This window comes from Protomyctophum bolini, assembly GCF_963924005.1.
Source record: "Protomyctophum bolini genome assembly, chromosome: 2".
Classification (NCBI taxonomy): domain Eukaryota; kingdom Metazoa; phylum Chordata; class Actinopteri; order Myctophiformes; family Myctophidae; genus Protomyctophum; species Protomyctophum bolini.
In genome coordinates, this window is record NC_137863.1 from 37,294,357 (window position 1) to 37,313,953 (window position 19,597).

The following is a 19,597-nucleotide window of genomic DNA, read 5'->3' on the forward strand; positions in this document are numbered from 1 at the left end:
GTGGGGTGGGTCTCGGCTCTACTCTTCCTGTAAATTGTCTACAGGGGTAAGAGCTATTAAATCAAGAAACCAATTATATTGATCAGCCTTTACATCATTGTCCTACTGATGAAACAGCACGCCGCGAGTGTGCGTGCGAGCATGCATGTTTGCGGCGTGCACAGCTGCTTTGGTGTGTGTGTGTGTGGTGTGAGGGTGGGTACCCACGATTTCAGTAGAATTGACAAATTGACATTGTGAGCAGGCACAGTGTTCGTGGTCCTCACATGAGAAGTGGTCGTTTTATATCAAATTTAGGAAAATATTCAAATTAGGATTAGGATTATACATTTAGAAGGCTAGGTTTATAGGTATTGGGGCTGGAGTTACACCTGATTTGCACTTAGTTTCTCTCTGGTTTTGTGAACAGAACATTGCAGATGTACAAGCTCACAACTCGCCACGCAGTGTGCTTGTAGACTGGCTATATGCGGCTATAGGGTTATTGCAAAATCTTTTAAAAATGGCATTCTTTCGTACAGTAATACGAACCTGTGTGTGTGTGTGTGTGTGTGTGTGTGTGTGTGTGTGTGTGTGTGTGTGTGTGTGTGTGTGTGTGTGTGTGTGTGCACACGCATGAGTATGCGTGTGCCACGTGCGTGTGGAGCTGAGCTCAGCTTTACAACATGAGGGGGGGGGGGGGGTCACGTTGTGGGAGTAGCTACAGTGAGTGGCCTGTTGTGTAGTTTTAGCACTGGGCATCTGAGACAGATTATTAGAAATTGCTGTGGTCAGCCATAGTGTGTAAATCCACCACCACACTTTACAGAGATATACGTTTGTTGGGCGGGGGAGTGGGGTTATGGGGTTGCTGGGGGTCTTTGGGGTGGGGGGTGTTGGATACATTTGTGTCCTTTGCCCAGCCCTAGCATGTTGTGGAAAGCTGTGAGAGACATTACGGTACTTACACTGTCTTCAGTGTGTGCACACACTGTGCACCAATTCCAAGTACAGATCCCTGAGGGACCTTATGGGTATAATTTTTTTTATCATTATATTATTTAAACAAAAATATGTATAAATAATGAAAATAGACGATCTACAATTTGCGTTGTGAACTTGTGAGCTTGATCTGCTATTTTCATTATACTTTTGTGTGACACTCTTCTATATGAAGAAGTAGGGCATTCAATTTACGGGGGGGACAAAAACATACACATTTGAAAGACTAGAGCGGTGCCTTGGAACGATGAAAGCCCCACCCAGTTATTATGTCTGTGTCCCTTGTATGCCCATATATGGAGTTATTTGTCAGGCATGCCCAAATATGGAGTATATGCAGATGTCATTGTGATGTCAGAACAGGCCAGCTCCACATATGAAGATGTCCAGAGGGGCCCTGTCCAGAGCCCGGGCAGAGGCTTCTGTGCTGGTTCTGGACAACCGGTGATCCGACAGACTTGGCACCGGGCACTGCACTCCCTGTGGTGCTGTGGAACGCCTGTGTCAAATTTTAAGTCGGTGGGGCGAACGGTTCTCGAGTTACGTGGATTACAGACGTACGTACTGTACACACGTACGCACAGAGACGTGGTGCATTTGTATTAGGATGGAGATATAAGGTCTCCCTCCGCCTGACAGAGACCATATTCTGTGAGTCATACTCCTCATTATTATCCAGTCAAACCCTATGTACTTGGATGACACACATACAGAATACTATACCCACGCACACACACACGCACACACACGCACATGCACACACACAGGAGGCGAGGTCTGTGTTGGACCCAGATAAATCTACAGCCAGCATGTGGTGGTCTTAGAGCCAATTCGTCTAGCATTGGCCACACAAGAATACAGACACGTGAGCACACACACGCACGCGCACAGTCCGCACGAGCACACACACACACACACACAGGGCACAGCGGCGAGTCACGGATAGAGACAGAGAAACATTCACTCTTTGTGCGAGAGAAGAATCCCTCCCATTTCCGTTGCGTTTCATTTTCGATTAAAGTTCAGAATCCTGCATCTCTTTAATTTACCCCTGGCTCGCTCTCTGTACTCCATGCCTGCCCTCTGTATCTGGGCCTTTCATCGGGGGAAAAAAAGATTGGAATCAAGACAAGATTAAGCTCCGATTCATAGTCCATGGTATGCCCGTGTCGCCCGCTGAAAATAGCCGATCTACAAGGTCTGTGGTGCTTGTAGAACTGCTCTTTTTGGCGGGTGACACCGCCATACAACAGAGTATATAAATTAAGCATAAGGGTGATCATCATGGAGTATGTCGTTTCTCAGGTTTCAGTTCAGGGTAATGAAGAGAGAGAGAGAGAGAGAGAGAATATGCCAGGCTGATGCTACTACTGTACATTAGGGGGTTAGGAGCAATCATGTGTGCCAGGCTAAATTATTCAGGCTGATTAAAGTCCTCTCATTGAAATGAATACATTAATTAGGGGACTCAAACATACGTTCCACAGCTCCACCATTAAAGGCATGCTGAAGTGGATCAGAGCAAACAGCCAAATGCTCTGTGTGTGTGCGTGTGCGTGTGCGTGTGCGTGTGTGTGTGTGTGTGTGTCATCCTTGCATAAGTGCATGTATGATTTTGATTTTGCATACGCGTACGGCAGACAGCACTAACATTTGTTTAGCATAGATTTCAGTGCAGGAAGGATACTGTCACAATGGTGGCACACGCTAGTCTTTGCTCTCTCTATGTTGGATGTAATTTCCTGTTTGCTTTATTGTGTTGATGTTGCGCCAATTGGCACAATTGTGGCACTATTCATTTGAATTTCATTGGATGCTCGCATATGCAGTACTGACAATAAAGTGATTCTGATTGGGACTCATCAGATGACATCTAGTGAAGGTCATAGGCATCAAAATGCATTTGCTGCCATATGACTGAATCACTGTAGGAGATAACAAGCCGTCTAGGATAAGGTCTGTGTGTGTGTGTGTGTGTGTGTGTGTGTGTGTGTGTGTGTGTGTGTGTGTGTGTGTGTGTGTGTGTACTAATCTCGTAAACAGCTGTACCGATAAGCACAAATTTCTAGTGCAAAGCTATATAGGCAATGCTAATGTGCCACTGCCAGGTGCAGGGGAGAAGTCCAAATCTGACTGGATCATGCTCCAAAACTCTACAATGTATTCTTCACCATACATTTCAAGCAGTGGTGGAAGGCATACTCCCAAGGAACAGCAATGTCACTATGTGACTATGTTTAGAGTACCAGTAGGGGCAAAAGTGGCGCTGTTGTGCCAGAAACAGAGAGAGATAGTGCTGCACTGTTGCCTGCTAATGAGAGAGAGAGAGAGAGAGAAAGAGAGAGAGAGAGACACACAGAGAGAGAGAGAGAGAGACAGGGAGAGGGAGAGGGGCAGAGGGAGAGGGGCAGGGGCAGAGGGGAGTTGCACCACTCAGTTCGCACGGGTGTGATTTTTTTACTTACTATACTAAAAGTAGGCTATACTAAAAGTATCAATACCACAATGTAGAAGTACTATGTTACAAGTAAAAATCTACTCAAAAAAAGTACTCATTATGCAGAATGTCCCATTTCCTCAGACAATGATTGAGCACAAAACACTCCTCTGCAAACAATCTCTGCAGTAATTTCTTAGGGGAGCACAATACATCGGTCATCATATTAGTAATCGGATGATAATTACATGAATTATTTGTACTGGACAGATATCAAAATGATTCCCAATGATGCATGATGCATTTATTATGTGCCAACCACATTGTTGGAAAATCAACCTGTGTTGCCTCTGGAAGGCAACACATTTGCAGTCATGTGAGGAGGGAACAAGACAACTCCTGGACGTGTACATATGGAGAAAGTTTACAGTAGCACCGTATTGTACTAGAGAGAATGATGGTAAAAAGCTATAGGCCATAGCAGTGGGCGTGGTCTTCTGGCACCACTGAAAAATCTCCAATTCATTTTTCCCATAGAAATTTACAAAAATATGTATATTCATTATTTTAAGCCTAGAATCAAGCCACCCAGGATCTGGTGAATCATGACCGTAAAACCTTTGGTTCTTTTTTTTTATATTTAATTGTACGGGTATTTATTTAATAAATACCCGTTGTTTAGCAGTTTTAATTTTCTTCACAGAATCAAAGGTTTTATGGTTTTATCTACCTATACCTTTATGAAGTATAAAATAGGGCTGACGTTTGAAGACATCATATCATGATATAACAATAATACAAAATCAAACATAATGTCGAGTCTCATAACACGATCAACATAATGATATGATCATGCATGATATAGTCATGCATGGAAACAATTGTTTCTTATAATACTGAAACAAAATGTCAACATGGTGCATCATTTCCATATATTAGAATGCTTTGCATTTGATCAACTAAACTCAACATCACCATCGCGTGAGGGTCAGAAAGCCACTGCTATCAGACACGCAGGGTCTAAATGAGCCCGAGGACACAGAAACGATGACAAACATCTGTTTAACCCAATTTTGTGTTTCTCTCCATATTTCCTCATTCATCTCGCATACCTTCCACTCTAAATATACGCACACGGGGGAAAACACTTCATCCATCTCAACTGTCAAGCCATCCTTCATGCGTCCTCTCCCCTCCCCTCCCCTCGCTCCAGCCTCCCCCTCTCCTCCACCGAGAGGAGAGAAAGAACGCCTCCACTCACTCGCTCTTCTCTTCACACAGAAATAAATAATGGTTCTTTAAAAGACAATAAGGCTCCATCACCTACTAAAGATTTATTTTGTGAATGGTTTCTTATATGGGAGGATGGCTCTTTTTTGGTTTTGGATGCACTTTTAACTACTTAACCCATTTAGGCCTGACCTCAAAATTTTAAAGAATTCTTCTAAATCCTCCAGTTTTCTGAAATAAATATTTTCACGATTAAAAGAAAATAGCAGACCTACAAGCTCGTAGCGCGCCACTCGGTGGCGCGCTATGAGCTTGTAGATCTGCTATTTTTCAATAGCTAAATTATAACAATGCTTAAAACACCAAAAGGGCTTCTTGCCCAAAATGGGTTAAACCCTAGCATCCCAATGTTGGCCATGTTTTAATGGGCGAACGTTTGCCGATAATAGCCAGTCTATAAACTCACAATGCGTCACAACGAAAATAGCCGTTGAAAGAAATGGATGACCGCCTGGGAGACATTACAGAAACATGAAATGAAATGGTCCATTAAAGGTCCTGAAAGGTTCTTACTGGAACCAGAAATGGTGCTTTTATGGCATTGCTCTGACAACCAGTTTCAGTTCCACTTGGGCACCTTTATTTTGCTACGTGTGCCCGCCCTCATTCATGCCACGTTCTTCCTTTTTATAAACTTGCAGCTCTTCTGATGAATCACACACTCTCCGTTCTTCTCTCACCGTCTCGCAACATAATGCATCTCACCTCAGGCTGGGTGCAAAATATTGTTTGAAATATCGTTTCGGATATCTGAATGACTTGAGTGTTTTTTGATTTATCTTGTGGGACGCAGAGAGAATTCCAAAACACAGCCACAGCTGGCAGCTCTAACGAGACTTGAATCAACGTGAATCTGCATTGCAGTCAAGAAAAAATAACTATAATCACATAAAAAACATCTTGTTGTCACACAGGGCAGGTGGAAACCTTGTATGTCCAAAACTGATACTTTTCAGGAAATGGAAAACATTAACCTTGTTCCAATGGAACCAATGTAGTTATTACTTGGTCACAAACTCTTCTAATACTTTTCATTGGTTCAATATTTATAAAACCCACGGACAGACTAAACCACTTTCAAACTTGTAGATCGGCTATTTCCGCCACTCTAATCATACAATGAACTAGGGCTTAAGTGTTTAAACTTAACATCCTCTCCTGATCTCTCGGTGTGAGACAAAATCTGAAATAATTAGGACTATTCCTTTTCTTTCTTTCTTTCTTTCTTTCCCCCCCAACGAGAATAAACTGTGCATGAAAAGGAAGGGGGCGCAGAGAGAGGCAATCTTGTTACCAGCCGGCATAGCCCTGGGAAGATTTCTATCAGACACACGCGTATAGAGAGAGGCATCCATTTAGAAAATGGCTTTTCTAGGCATGCTGGGCCATTTAGCACACCCTGTGATGACTCCTGTTTGGGGCCATGATAAATGTTCTTTCACGCCCGCTCTCTACTGTGCACGCAGTCAGACCAAACACGCATGCATACATGCTGCCATATGGACAGGCGGAAGAGATTTAGTATTTTGGGACGTGTCGTGTGGGGGGTATTTGTTCCTCTCGGTTAGTAATTCGTATTTTTGTATTCAGATACTTACTAAATATTAATTGAATTTGTCTCAGCGGCAGAAAGCACACATTCAGACGGATAGACAACAACACTTCAGTTCCCGTTTCAAATATCCACAGGCAACATGGCCGATGACAACCAACGAGCATGAGCAGCATGCACGCGATCAGCCTCTCAACATCAGCCTCACGCCACCAGCCTCTCAACATCAGCCTCACGCCACCAGCCTCTCAACATCAGCCTCACGCCACCAGCCTCTCAAGCCAGTCAACTTTTGCCAAACAGTCTATAACTCCACCTCACAAAGGTTGTGACAGGAACCGGAACCATTTCAAAATATATTTAAATTGTATTTTTTAATTTCCATTTCCGCTAATAACCAGCAAGCTAGACGTGCTCTTCTCCGCTACTGGTTACCAGAAATCAGACTTTCTATACATTTTCAGAACTTCCGATGTTCCCGTTAGACAGGAGCATTTAAAACAGTGTCATCCAACAGTCTGTCTACAGAGACTATCCTTCCACAAACCTATCAGCAATCATCATTAACCCTTTAACCAGCCGTAGCCCTGCTGTCCACCTACCAGTTCCACTACACTTTCCATCAATGTCACAACAGCAGTAATGACCAATTAATGTAACTCTAGGAGTGTACAAATGGACCTGCAGAGTTACTTTTAACACTGATTAAGGGTTCAGGGTTCAATGTTTCTTTATTGTGTGGGTACATACGAGTAACGTTATTATTATTGTTGCGGTTGCTCAGACATTGTAGCAGCAATAATAGAAAACATATATAACAATGAATTCTATAGATGTCTGTGTGGCTGTATCTGTCCGCCATACCTCTTCCGCAGCACTGCAGATCACGTGACACGCAATGAAATGCATGTTGGGCTACAGATGCATGCCGGGAAGCAAGTACCTACACATTTGAGAACTCTAGGAAAGTCCCCCCCATTTTGACCAAATTCATTCATGAGACTGATTGTCTGGGAGGAGTAGGCAATAGCACAGCCTAGGATCTTGAGGATTTGACTGTGCACTGACCATGCTACCATGCTATACTGCTACCATAGTGACAGCTTCAGGCACCATTCTGGACCACTGAAACATTCACCCATACAACAACAATGAAAGATTTATATCCCAGGGTCCATTACAAGCCCTGGAAGCATGGTGAACATGCGCAACACACCGAAACAAAACAAAACGCAGCCAAACATTATCGGTCCGACTCTGCTCCATCATCTGTTCTACCATGACATATAAACACACGTATACGTTACTGTGCACGCCCACACACATAAAAAGACCCACCTGTGACAACGTCAAATTTGATGCTCAACAGATGACACTGAAGTTGTGACCTCTCTCTATTTCTCTCTCCGTTGAAGGCGCGCGCGCGCACACACACACACACACACACACACACACACGCATGCCTGTGTTATATAATGCAGCCCGTTAGAAATCTCACAGACCCACAATGTAAACATTAGGGAAGCGAGTAGAGTAGACATGGCATGGTAAAGTGCTGGACGTACCGATCTCATCTGCTGCGTTCCGGTGACGTGTTGCAGAACCTTATCCAGCTCTTTCTCAATGCGTCCGGCCCAGTGCATCATTCTGAAAAAGAAGAGGAAAATAAATCTTACTTCTAAACATCACCCAAGATTTCCATCTCAGCAGGTCTGTGTGCGTGCGTGCGTGCGTGTGTGGGTGTGTGTGTGTGTGCGTGTGCGTGCGTGCTGCATATATGTGCACATGTGTAGCATTCTCCCTACAGTTTTTTTGATTGATTGAATACTTTATTAGTCCGAAATGTAAAGAGATTAGGGCAGGTCGCCCCGCTGATGGCTGCTCAGATGATCACGACCGGCGCTCAGGCAGCGCTGTTACGGGTTACATTAGGGACACTTCATGTACAGTGTACACGTCGCTTTGCATTTTCATTTTTTATGCTTTTAGTTGACATTATAACCCGAACAACGCCTGAAGGGGGAGGTAGGCCTGTGCATCATTATAAGTTCCGGGTTCCCACACCTCAAGGGTTAGTACAGTATAGAACCTCCTGAGCAGGGCCCAAATTAGGTCGGGAATAGAACGTTATCCGACACAGTGGAAACAATAATCCAGAACTTCATTTCTCAGTGGATCACTTTAGTTCCTGTAGTCGAAAAGAGCCATAAACAATTGACCCTGTAGCAATCTACTGTTGTCTAAATATATATGTCTGTCTCCCTGTTCGTGTCTACTTTGCTGAAGTGCCTTCCAGGTAAGCAGAGTTTACGTCACTGTTAATGTCAGTCATCAGTCCCTTCTTCATCCATCACATACAGTACTGCATTTATCTACACCAGTAATTGTTTTTACATATCGTCTCTGTCGTCTCTTTATATGAAGTAAATAAAAAGCAGATTTTAATGACTTCCTTTGAACGAAAACGTGCTGCTTGATAACATACCGCTTACCCTTTATGAATATAAATTAATTTGGTTTCATCCACATGTTGAGTCCCATAGCTGCATGTTTCTCCAGTCCAAACAGCGGATTTGGATTACAGAATTACTCCATTTTTAATATCATTCAAGATGACAATTCTACAGAATTACAGTATTATCCATTTTAAACTTAATCAGCACACTAAAATATGTATCTGAAAACATTACAGGCAAGAAAGAAGCCACGTAGTAGCAAACATGCCATGGCTGGCCGTCTCTCTCACTTGTAAAGAAACAGTAGCACTGCTAACGTCCTAACGTCCCATAGTCTGAAGGGATGCATACAGGCTTCCGTTTCAGACTTAGATCTTCAAAATAAAATGCCCCAAAAAAGCCATTGCAGTCCGACTTCAACTGAACACTCAGGATTTGCACTGTGTGCTTTTGGCCCCGTTTGGCTGTGACTTGGCCAGAACCAGTGGCCAACGTTAAGAGAGACTGGGCTAATAAAACAGCTCAGGTCTGACAGAAATGCACCATAAGCAGGAGCGGCGTGCTCCGTAAACGGAGCCAAGTTTGGAATTAAGAGATCAAAAGGACTGGATCTCATCGCAGTACATCTCCCACGGAGAAACAAATCATTTAATGGATCAAGATGCTCACCAGATCCTTTTTATAATCAGCAGCAGCTACTGAACTGGATCCACCCTCAGAATGCATCGCCACGCCCCACTTCATCACACTACAGTGTCACACAGAAGCAGACCAGCAGACAAAATTGTCGATCTGCTATTGTTTGGAAAGTGGAAATAGTTTAGTCTGACCTTGGGTTTTATAAATAGGCTACTGAACAAATGAAATGTATTAACAAGAGCTTTTCACTGAATCATAACTACGTTGGAGCCATTGGAACGCAGCATCTTTTAAGTAGCTGGTAACGTTTTTTTCGTACAAGGTTTTCACCCGACAGCGCCAAACTAATTCTGTCACGTTGTTTTTATGCTAATACACCAACTCCACGTCAGCCTTTCTCTTCCAGCAGCCGACCGATAGCTAATCACTGACATCAACAGCACGAACCCAACACGGGCGCCTGTCTTTTTAATATGATGACAGGCAGAAATGTCAGCTTCTAAATGTCACTATTTGTTGGGAAGACAAAAGGGAAGACAGATTTATTTAATTGTACAAGTCTGCCGAGAAAAGACAGACAACAGGCAGGCAACAATAATCATTGCCAAAGCATTTAGTTAAGAGACGAGTTTCATCCAGGATACGACATGAGCCAGACGAGAAGCAGTGCGGCCGCGGAAGTGTTAGCATGTGCGGCTGGCTTGTGTTTATAGCGAGAGGATTAAAAGTAAGGAAGAGGGGCCTCTAAAAGGATTGCACCAGGCAGGCCTCTTGAAGAGCGCCCGCTCAAGATGAAAAGGTCACCAAGCAATGAAGTGAAAACTGGCTTACAGTGAGACCAGAGTGAAGCAGAACCGCAGTGACGCTAACATAAAGTGACAATACCTCTGTCCCCGAGGCAGGCAGACATTACACACAATGTGAGCAATGTACAGTAAATGCCCACACATCCACATACAAAACACATATTAGTATATGTGGGGTGTAAATAAGTACCTACACTATTTTACTGTGAGTGTGTACACTGCACAGTATAAATATCCATATATAATTACATCACTAACAACATAATTCACTCTTAATGTATGGAGAGACAGATCTCAAAATCACACGGTTAGGGCATAAATGAATCATATGAACTAAGCAGAAGCTGTTAGTATTTAAGATCCAATGTGGATCTTGGACATGTGGCCAGCCTGTGACAGTTATCTATGACATCAGTCTTCCATGTCGCTATGTCAGTTATCTATGACATCAGTCTTCCATGTCGCTATGTCAGTAGTCTATGACATTAACTGCTATGACATGTCTGTAACAGTGTCATGTACGTGTAGACTTAACGTTAGATATAATTCACTTGGGCTATATGTTGTACTAGTAGTGGTGGTTATTTTGCCAAGGTTGTTGATATTAAACAGTTGTATGTTCGGTTTGCTAGTTACGTTTAATAATGGCTTATCGAAAACAGAAGCGCGTTTTAAGATACGTGGAGGAGGGTAGTCTGTTGAAGTTGAAGTCGTACCTGCGTAAACATTCAGAGTTTGATGTCAACTTCTCTCAAAACAAAAAGCGAAGAAGCCCATTGCACCTGGCCTGTAAAGGTATTAAATCTTCGGTATCTTTATAATGATAACTGAAAAAAAAAAAAAAAGTTCATGCAGAATAATATAATATATAATATAATATAATATTCATTATAAAATCACACACGTGTGAAGTGAGGCGCGCTCTTATCACCGTACATTGTGACGATAGACACTGTCTATTTGCTCAGACGCTATGACATGAAATTGTTCATTCATTGTCAATGGGAATTTAATGTTTGTGTAGGACAAGGTTTGTGCACAGTACACACCAAAAGATGGATATAGGAGGGGCTAGAAAATAAGCAAAAATACATTATAAAACAGACTCTATGCACAAGGAGATTTATACTTGGTTGCATGCTGTGTCACCACACTGGAAATAGTAGATCTAACTATTAGTTAACAACACGTGACGCAAAGCATGACATATTGTGAACTTGCAGATCTGCTATTTCCAGTGTGCGACTCTGCTGCACAACTATAGTATAAATCACCTTCACCCTGCGAAAAGAAAAACATGAAAGGCGAAAACCGATGTCACACTACCGATGGTTGTGTGATGTTATGTCTTTTCGATGGTGAAACTTTGTTGCCTAGCTGTTCTTCCAGCCACTTTTGAAGAATAATGGGTGGAGAGTGGAGAATGCAGTGAAGTGAGTTTGAATACAAGACCTGTAGGTCAGTCAGTCATCATCACATTACGCTGATGCCTGCTGCAATGGATCACCATAATCCATGTGGAACACTGAGAAAAACCCATCAGGGCCAAAGTTGGGACTATTTCCCTATACTGTATGTGTATAAAATGGCAAAATGCTCGGGGAAATTGCACCGACTCTCATACCAACTAAGGTAAGTGGGGATAATTTACTCTGGGAAGATTGTATATCCAGTCCATTTAGATTCCACTGATAGCAAGAGGTTTTCTCCACACGATTTATTTCACAACTTTCAACAAATGGGATACTAGAGCTATTTCAGAAAATAGGCTAATAACACCCACAAACCACCCACCCGCCTACAAGTATGACTACAAACACACAAACATGCATACTCATGCACAGTTGCACACACATATACTGTACATAGGCCTATCATGTACAGCATACAGACTTAAATGCAGGCGCACAATGCACATGCAGACAAACACTAACACTCGTCGCACACACTCGCACGGTCACACACACACACACACACACACACACACACACATACACACACACACACACAGTCCATCCTGATTCATGACTCAAACACCTTTCAAAATGTTTGAAATTAAAGATAAGATTAAATTCAATTGATTGATGTCTCGGGTATCAACATTCAAGAATCAATTTGTCAATCGCTCAGGCACAAGCAGCAAACTGCTAACATCAGCAACAGTTGCATAACCAATAAGAGTAAAAGTCAACAAAGTATATAAATGTAAAATGAAAAAGGATAAGTCCGAATAAAATGATGAGCATATACTTTGCTAGGGTTCATGTGATTAACATCCATCAAAGTATACAGATGAAGATCCATTTGTTTCCATTTATTTTTCTGATAACATAACTACCTGTTCATTCACAGTTCACACTAGCCAACACAGTAGCACATTTAGGTCACACAACCTTCACCAACCCATTCTGGGCGCCAGTGGGCGGGAACCCATTTTGGTGTTATACCCCTTCTGGACGGGAACCCCTTTTGGGGTTCTGTACAGTATGTACAGTATTCAAAGATTTCAAAAATGTGATGCTGCTATATAAATATTTGAAGTTTTTCAGACAATTTAGGTCAGGATTTAGAAGGCGTTTTTAGAATCGGCCTCAGTCCAAAATGGGTTAAACCCGAGAAAGTGCCACCTACAGAAGTTCTCACTCCTCCAGCTGCATTATGGATGACATCGAGTCCCTGGTGGAGAACTTTGTACTACCTTCAGCTCAACATGGAGCTGGTGGTGGACTACTGGCGAAGCAAGAAAAGTCTCCCGTCTCACTCCCTCCGTGGGGACAAGGTGGAGATAGTGGACAGTCTGGACACCTATAGTAGCTTTGTAGTTGGAATCAAACTGAACAATCCTAGCTAGCGACAAAAGAGGAGCACTCTCAGCCACAAGACAAAGTAACATCCGTCCTTCAAAGCCTACAAAACCCCCATGCATTCTTTTCTGTTCTTGGATTAATTACTAGATGAATGACTTATTCTGGCCCTATTGTACTACTGGGATGTACACTGAAGCACCAGGACTGATGCCTGCCTAGGTTAACTGTTGTAATGTTTTACTGTTGATGGATGCTCGTTGAGACATGATAGCTCATCATGATGTACGGTTTCTGTTCACTGGCTGCACATACATTATCCATAAACTGTACACACCGTGTAATTGTATAGGCTGGCTGACACTGTGCAGATCCGTCTCATATTCACTATCAATAATCTTGAGTTGTGTACATATATCCATTCATTCATTGATGAAAGATGTATGTTTAAATGACTGGCAGTGATGGACTGTACATTACATGCCTATATTATTAGGCCCAAAGGGCTTAGACCCCTTTTGTTTCTGTGAAACTTCCGCCATTTTAGCAGTTTTGGCAGTTCTGTGCTATCGTTTTTCACGAAATTCGGCAATCTGGTAGAGGGCCGTGAGGATACCTCAGGAACTGAAGCTTACACTCATCCGTCAAAAGACCTCTGACTTTTAGATCTCCTGATGAGTAAATTGTTCTGATTTGCTTTATCCACTTTTCAGCCTTTTTTTGGCCACGAGAAACACTACCGACTGCCGCGGACGGGTGTTCTGCACTCACTCTCTCTCCAGATCACTTACACTCTGGTGTCAGAACAACCTCGCCCTCAACGTCAACAAGATGAGCTGATCACAGACTCCAGAAGGCTGAGGAGAAAGCACGCCCTATCTTCATCGATGGCGTTGCAGTGGAAAGGATCAGTGAGTTTAAGTTCCTCTGCATACACATCGAGGAGGAGCTCGAAGTGGGGGACACACTTGAAAAATGCTCAGCAGTTACTATACGCGTTCCCTTGTCTGAAGAAGTTTGGACTGGCCTCCCGCACTCTGTTCCACAGTTCCATTGAAAGCACTCTGTCAGGCTGTCACCGCTTGGTATGGGAAGTTGGAACTGCACCACCCGTCGCCAATATTGGTACAGGTCTTTTTTCTGTTTCCTTGGTGTTCAACCTCTCATACAACTAGCCTTTGCCGCCTTACCTTATGTCCTTCAACTCCTGCCTACTATCTTCGACTCTCTGGCTATCCCATTTACCCTTCACCAACCTCTTCCTCTTTATGCTTTCCTGTACTCCCTCATTCTACCACATGGTCCCCTCGTCTTCCTTCCTCTGTCCCAAAGACACTCATAAGCACTTGCTTAGCTGTTTCCCTTAACAATTATGCAGTAGTTGCCCAGTCATCCGGCAACTCTTCACTGTCACCCAGAGACTGTCTAAACTCGTCCCTTAACTCCACACGGCATTCTTCCTTCAACTTCCACAGTTTGATCTTTCTCTCTGCATTCACTGTCTTCCTCTGCTTGGATTGTAGGCCTATTAATTATGTACAGAATTATGAATTATGTATTGGTACACTTAAATAAAAAAAGGTTAGGCTCTGGGACACTTCGACACAAAGACAGGGGTCCAAGATGGCCTCTCTACCGACTCAGTTATGGCTAAATCTATTAGCAAAGGTTGAATCAAAAACGGAGTCATTTGTTTTCCTATATTTCTTTTATACATTTCCATTTCCTTGCTTTCAGATTTTGCACCTAATTGATGGTAATAAAATGTTTCTTTTCTACTTGAGAGGGCCCCCGACAATATAATTTTTTCTCACAAACATTTTCATGATTCTTTTTGTTATATTATTTGTACATTCATAGGCCTCCGTCGGTCAGGGTTGACCATGGTTCGCACACATCCTACGGGTCTGGTCTGGAGCAGCGTCTCTTATGACTGAAGAGCCCTATGCCGGAGTGGCAGTCTCAGTCACAGAGTTTGCATAATGTATATGGTTGTTGGTCTGTCTGTGTTGTGCTCTTTTCTGTGGGCCCTCAGTTTTCCCCCTGTCATGAGGTGCTTCTCCACCTCATATAGTCAGATGCAAGAGCTTCCCAGATTTGTTGTGGATGTCAAGGGCCTCCATGTCTCTCCTGCAGACTACAGACATCTCTGTAGCGCAGATGAGGACATGTGTTGTTCCCACGTGGCAGCTCTCCATGGAGTAGGTCTTTAGGAGTGTGACCATCCTCCATACTGTATGTATGTACTTAACGCTTTCATTCGGATTAACAGCACTGGCATAGTCTACGTCACTTCCGTTTGCCACGCTGTCAAAATCTGTTAATTCACAAATCCAAGCGTGATCACTTCTATCCAATCCAAATTGACTATCTATCTGCAGCAACCAATCAGCAATTAGGCTCCGTTCTTTAAAATGCCTATGTCACTAACATGCCATTCTCGTTTCAGCCAACGACCAAGCAACCCACCTTCATCCCCAGTTCCACCTTGTTAAATCCTGGAGCTGGGAAAAGTGGGCCATCTGCTCTGCCACCATCAGCGTCTAGACTCCATGGGGTGTTCCCTCCAATTCATAATGTACGCTTGCTAAATGCTCATGGAGTCTAAGATTGACAAATAATCTTCTATCCTGCCTGGCATAGGTTGTCTACGTCGCTGCCATATAGTAGCGTGCTGGCAACACAGGCTTCACTGCCATCTTGGTATTAACTGTCAGCTTTGTGTTTTCTTTTAGATTTTTTTTGCATATATGGAACCAGCCATGAATGTCTGCCCTCACTGACACCAGATTAATAGTTTGAGTGCTTCTCAACTCAATTAAATAAAGAAAGGGAGAAAAGGTTCATATATGGGCATTCCCAGACGATGCCCTAATACAATCCCTGTTATGCCCATAATATGGCATATATGGAGCCAGCCAGCAACTCTACATCTGACCTCAAACCCTTAGATCTCCATATATGGAGCTGACCTGTCCAGACATTCCATATGTTGATCCCACCCCACCCGTCAATGAACAACACGAGCCCGGAATGCGAAACCCTGATTGGGTCCCAGCTAATGCATGGTTCATTTTTGGGCATAACAAATAAAGTGTTCAATCTCCAGTCTCCAACCTAATTTGGAAGAGTATGACATCACTTTTTATTGGCTTGGCCACTTTTTTATGGCTTGGCCCCAAGCCCCGTCTTATCGCTGCTTGTTGACCCTGTGTACACTCAAGACACACTCCATATATGGCCAGTACAAAATTAATTCCATGTTGATCTGACCCCCCATGCCAAAGCGCCAGCGCTCACCCAGGAGTCTGAAATGCTTTCTACAGCACTATCCAAGCCCCCAGAGTGGCTGGCCAACATTTAAGCCCTACTGGTCAAAGCTGGAACTGCAGGCGGGCGAAATACATGCACAAGCAAAAGCGCGCGCAGCTGGGTCTTTTCTTTGTACGTGACGTAGAGGTACCACAAGGGCAGCGCGAGAGGTACTCTCATAGGAGCCAATCAATTTTATTGAGCCAACAGAGGTACTTCCAGCAGACTTCAAAACGCCACTGAGCAACTTCCATTGAAATGAATAGCTGTGGGCGGGGCTGTCCGCTCTATATGACTAATACTATATTCTCATTGTCTTGTCAGAATTCTCACAGTGACACAACAAGCACGTGTGCTCAAAAACATGTTGAGAATCTAGTCAATTGCAGCACCAAAACTATAGAGAATGATAAAGGCCTAAATGGCTGTTTGGCCCCCTCTGGCCCAATATACAGAACAATAGGCCTAACTACTTGCACAGAAAGATATTGGAGGGCAGAATTGCAGTCACAATTCATTTGAGAGCATACTTAGTGTCGCCCCTAGACGTGTGGCTTCTAGCGCGCGCACACACACACACACACACACACACACACACACACACACACACACACACACACACACACACACACACACACACACACACACACACACACACACACACACACACACACACACACACACACCATGCGTGTGTCCCCAAGGATGGGCACATAAGCTCGCTGTACACATTAATTAGGTAACTGTCAAATTCTGACAAATAGCCCACTGATTTGGGTGACACAAACCCAGTTTTTGAAGCCCAGGAGACATCTCAATATAACGTAGATAGTGGATTATAGCCTACATATCCTATTCAAATCTCTTCAAATGGTCTACCCAGAAGTTACGTTATATTTAAAGCCGAGCACCCACTGCCTCAACCAAGGGCAGTTTTCCAGACAAGTGCACCTGCTTTTCTTTCTTCAGTCTACCCAGAAGTATTGGCACGCTTGGGGAGTGATGGGTGATGTGATTATGGGATCACAGTAATAACAATGCCTTAAAGAAACCTATAACTACGTTGCTACTTTTGAAACTCATTACTCAAAAATACTTGTACTTGGTACAAAGACATTTGTATTGATTTAAAATGATAGACCACCAAGTTGGTTAAATTACGGTTTGAAAATAGTAATAATAAAATAATAAGAATTAAGAGTAAGACATAGCCATGTTTAAAGATATATCCACATGAAATAAAACATTTGAAAGTATAGTCAACTTAAATAACGCAATTTAATTAGGATTATTTTGATTGGAGTGCAGAGAATTCAAGTCCCTGTCAATTCTGAGTCACCTTCATCACGTCAGCTCATGGATGAAGGTTACAGCCTGTAACAGCTTAATACTTGATATTTGAATAGCTTAGAGTTAGAGAACATTGTAGCCCTGACAATGACAGTAGCATTTAGATTAATACATTACCAATAAAATACTTATAAATAAGGCTATACAAATTAATAGTATAGCCTATAATCTGAGCTACAGAATATCAGAACATTGATTTTCTAAAATATAATTAGGCTATTGACTATAAAAAAAGCTACCGGTACGCTTATACATTTAAAATAGATAATGGTGGAATGTATTGATTTATCAATAAATCTGTGAACCTTGCCTGGACTTCTGCTTAGCCTACAGGGCACTTCAGCCTCAACGAAATCGGTGCTTAACTCATCCCAGAGTTGGCAATAATTTAAGTAATTTTAGGTGTGCATTATTATCTTTCAAATGTCTTATCGTGACGTGTACGGATGAACATTCCAATAAAACATATAAAGCGTATCAGGTAAGAACAATCAGGTAAGAGTTTTACTATACTTTGATTTGATTTCCTTCATTTCATAAGCGCACAACGGGAGACATGGATAACGGACGATTTTGACTCCTCTTCTCCTCTAGGCTCTTACTATATGAATACGGTTATATTTTAGTATGGGCTATTATGGAATATGTAATAACGGCCAGTAAGCTGCCTATAACCATAAATAACGCTATTAAAGTGTTATTTTGATGGTGCGGTTCATGGGATATAACGGCCAGTTTAAGACTTTGAGAATATAGCCTCATTATTTTTGTCCTGGAGGCTGACTATCCATCACGCGTAAACGGGATTCTGTTGTCGTTAGCACGGTCCACTTAAGCATGTCATATCGAGACAACACGGTAAAACAACGACCATTCATTCAACAACGTTCATTCTAAATGTCCACGACAATAACTGTTGTCTGGCGGGATTATTTCACCGATTGTATATGGTGTTTATGGAATTTAGGCTACACGTGCACCGGTAGATGCGCGTGTATCCTAATTCCATACACACTATTAGACAGTGGCAGATCAGCTAGAAACGAAACGAACCACAATTAGGTTATAATAAAACCTCGCCGACGACAACATAAACAGAGGTCACGCATTGAGGGACGGACTCTCTCGTGTGTTATTATGGGGGACAGTCAGCCAGCATGAAGGATGAAGCATCGCGCTGATATAAACAGCGGTGTTTAGGATGTCGTCTGGCTGGCCCACCTGTCCTAGTTCCCCGTTGACTCCCCCCCACACCGTACCCTCAGCTTCAAATAGTCGTGGGTTCTTCTACTTACGTGTAGTGCTGGGGGAAGCTGTGGGTCCCGGTGGTCGGCGGCGTGGACATGCATAATATGATCAGGATAGTTGTTGGGACCGAGAAGAGGCAGAAGACACCGCAGGTCTGGGCAGCGCAGATCGCCATTTTCCATTAAATATTCAAGTAAACTAGGGAATAAATAGACTGGAGCGGACCGGAAGAGCGGTCTCCTCTTTAACAGGGCTGAGCTAAGAATAAACAGGCGAGCTTCCAGGGGGAAAGTGTGTGGGGTTTGGTTGGTTGGCTGGCTGGCTGGCTGCTGCTGGCTGGTGAAGAGGCTCCGTCCTCCTTCGCTTCGCGACCTGACTGAGTGAGCAGTGAAATCTCAATCTACAACGTGCTGCTGCTGCTGCTGCTGCTGCTGGAGGATTGGCAGCTGAGAGACAGTCACAGATGACACCGAGGCGGCTGCCCGCTGCTTGCTGCTGCTGAATGATGCTGCTGGCGCTTATTGGCGCACCGACTCTCTCCCTCTCCTCTCCGCCTCCTCCTCAGTCACACGTTTGCTCCGTTTCTCTCTCTCTCTCTCTCTCTCTCTCTCTCTCTCTCTCTCTGAACAAGAAAGGCGACACACAGCGGTGCTTCCTTCAAATATCCCAGCGCAACAGACGGGGGCGCGCGCGTCAGGCCAGCTTCCTCGTGTCCTCTCTGT

At 43.4% G+C, this 19,597-nt stretch overlaps 1 protein-coding gene across 1 annotated transcript in view; it reads right to left on the reverse strand.

The window, feature by feature from the left end:
- The window catches only part of cacna2d2a (calcium channel, voltage-dependent, alpha 2/delta subunit 2a), a 263,548-nt gene extending 244,545 nt beyond the window's left edge, over nt 1–19,003 (reverse strand). Inside the window, exons 1-2 of the mRNA XM_080783437.1 lie at nt 18,923–19,003; nt 7,826–7,907 (exon numbers count right to left, since the gene is read on the reverse strand). Of these exons, the coding sequence (XP_080639563.1) occupies nt 7,826–7,907; nt 18,923–18,972 (132 nt within the window). The 5' untranslated portion in view covers nt 18,973–19,003. The remainder of the gene's footprint in view (nt 1–7,825; nt 7,908–18,922) is intronic.
- Nucleotides 19,004–19,597: the final 594 nt, after the last annotated feature.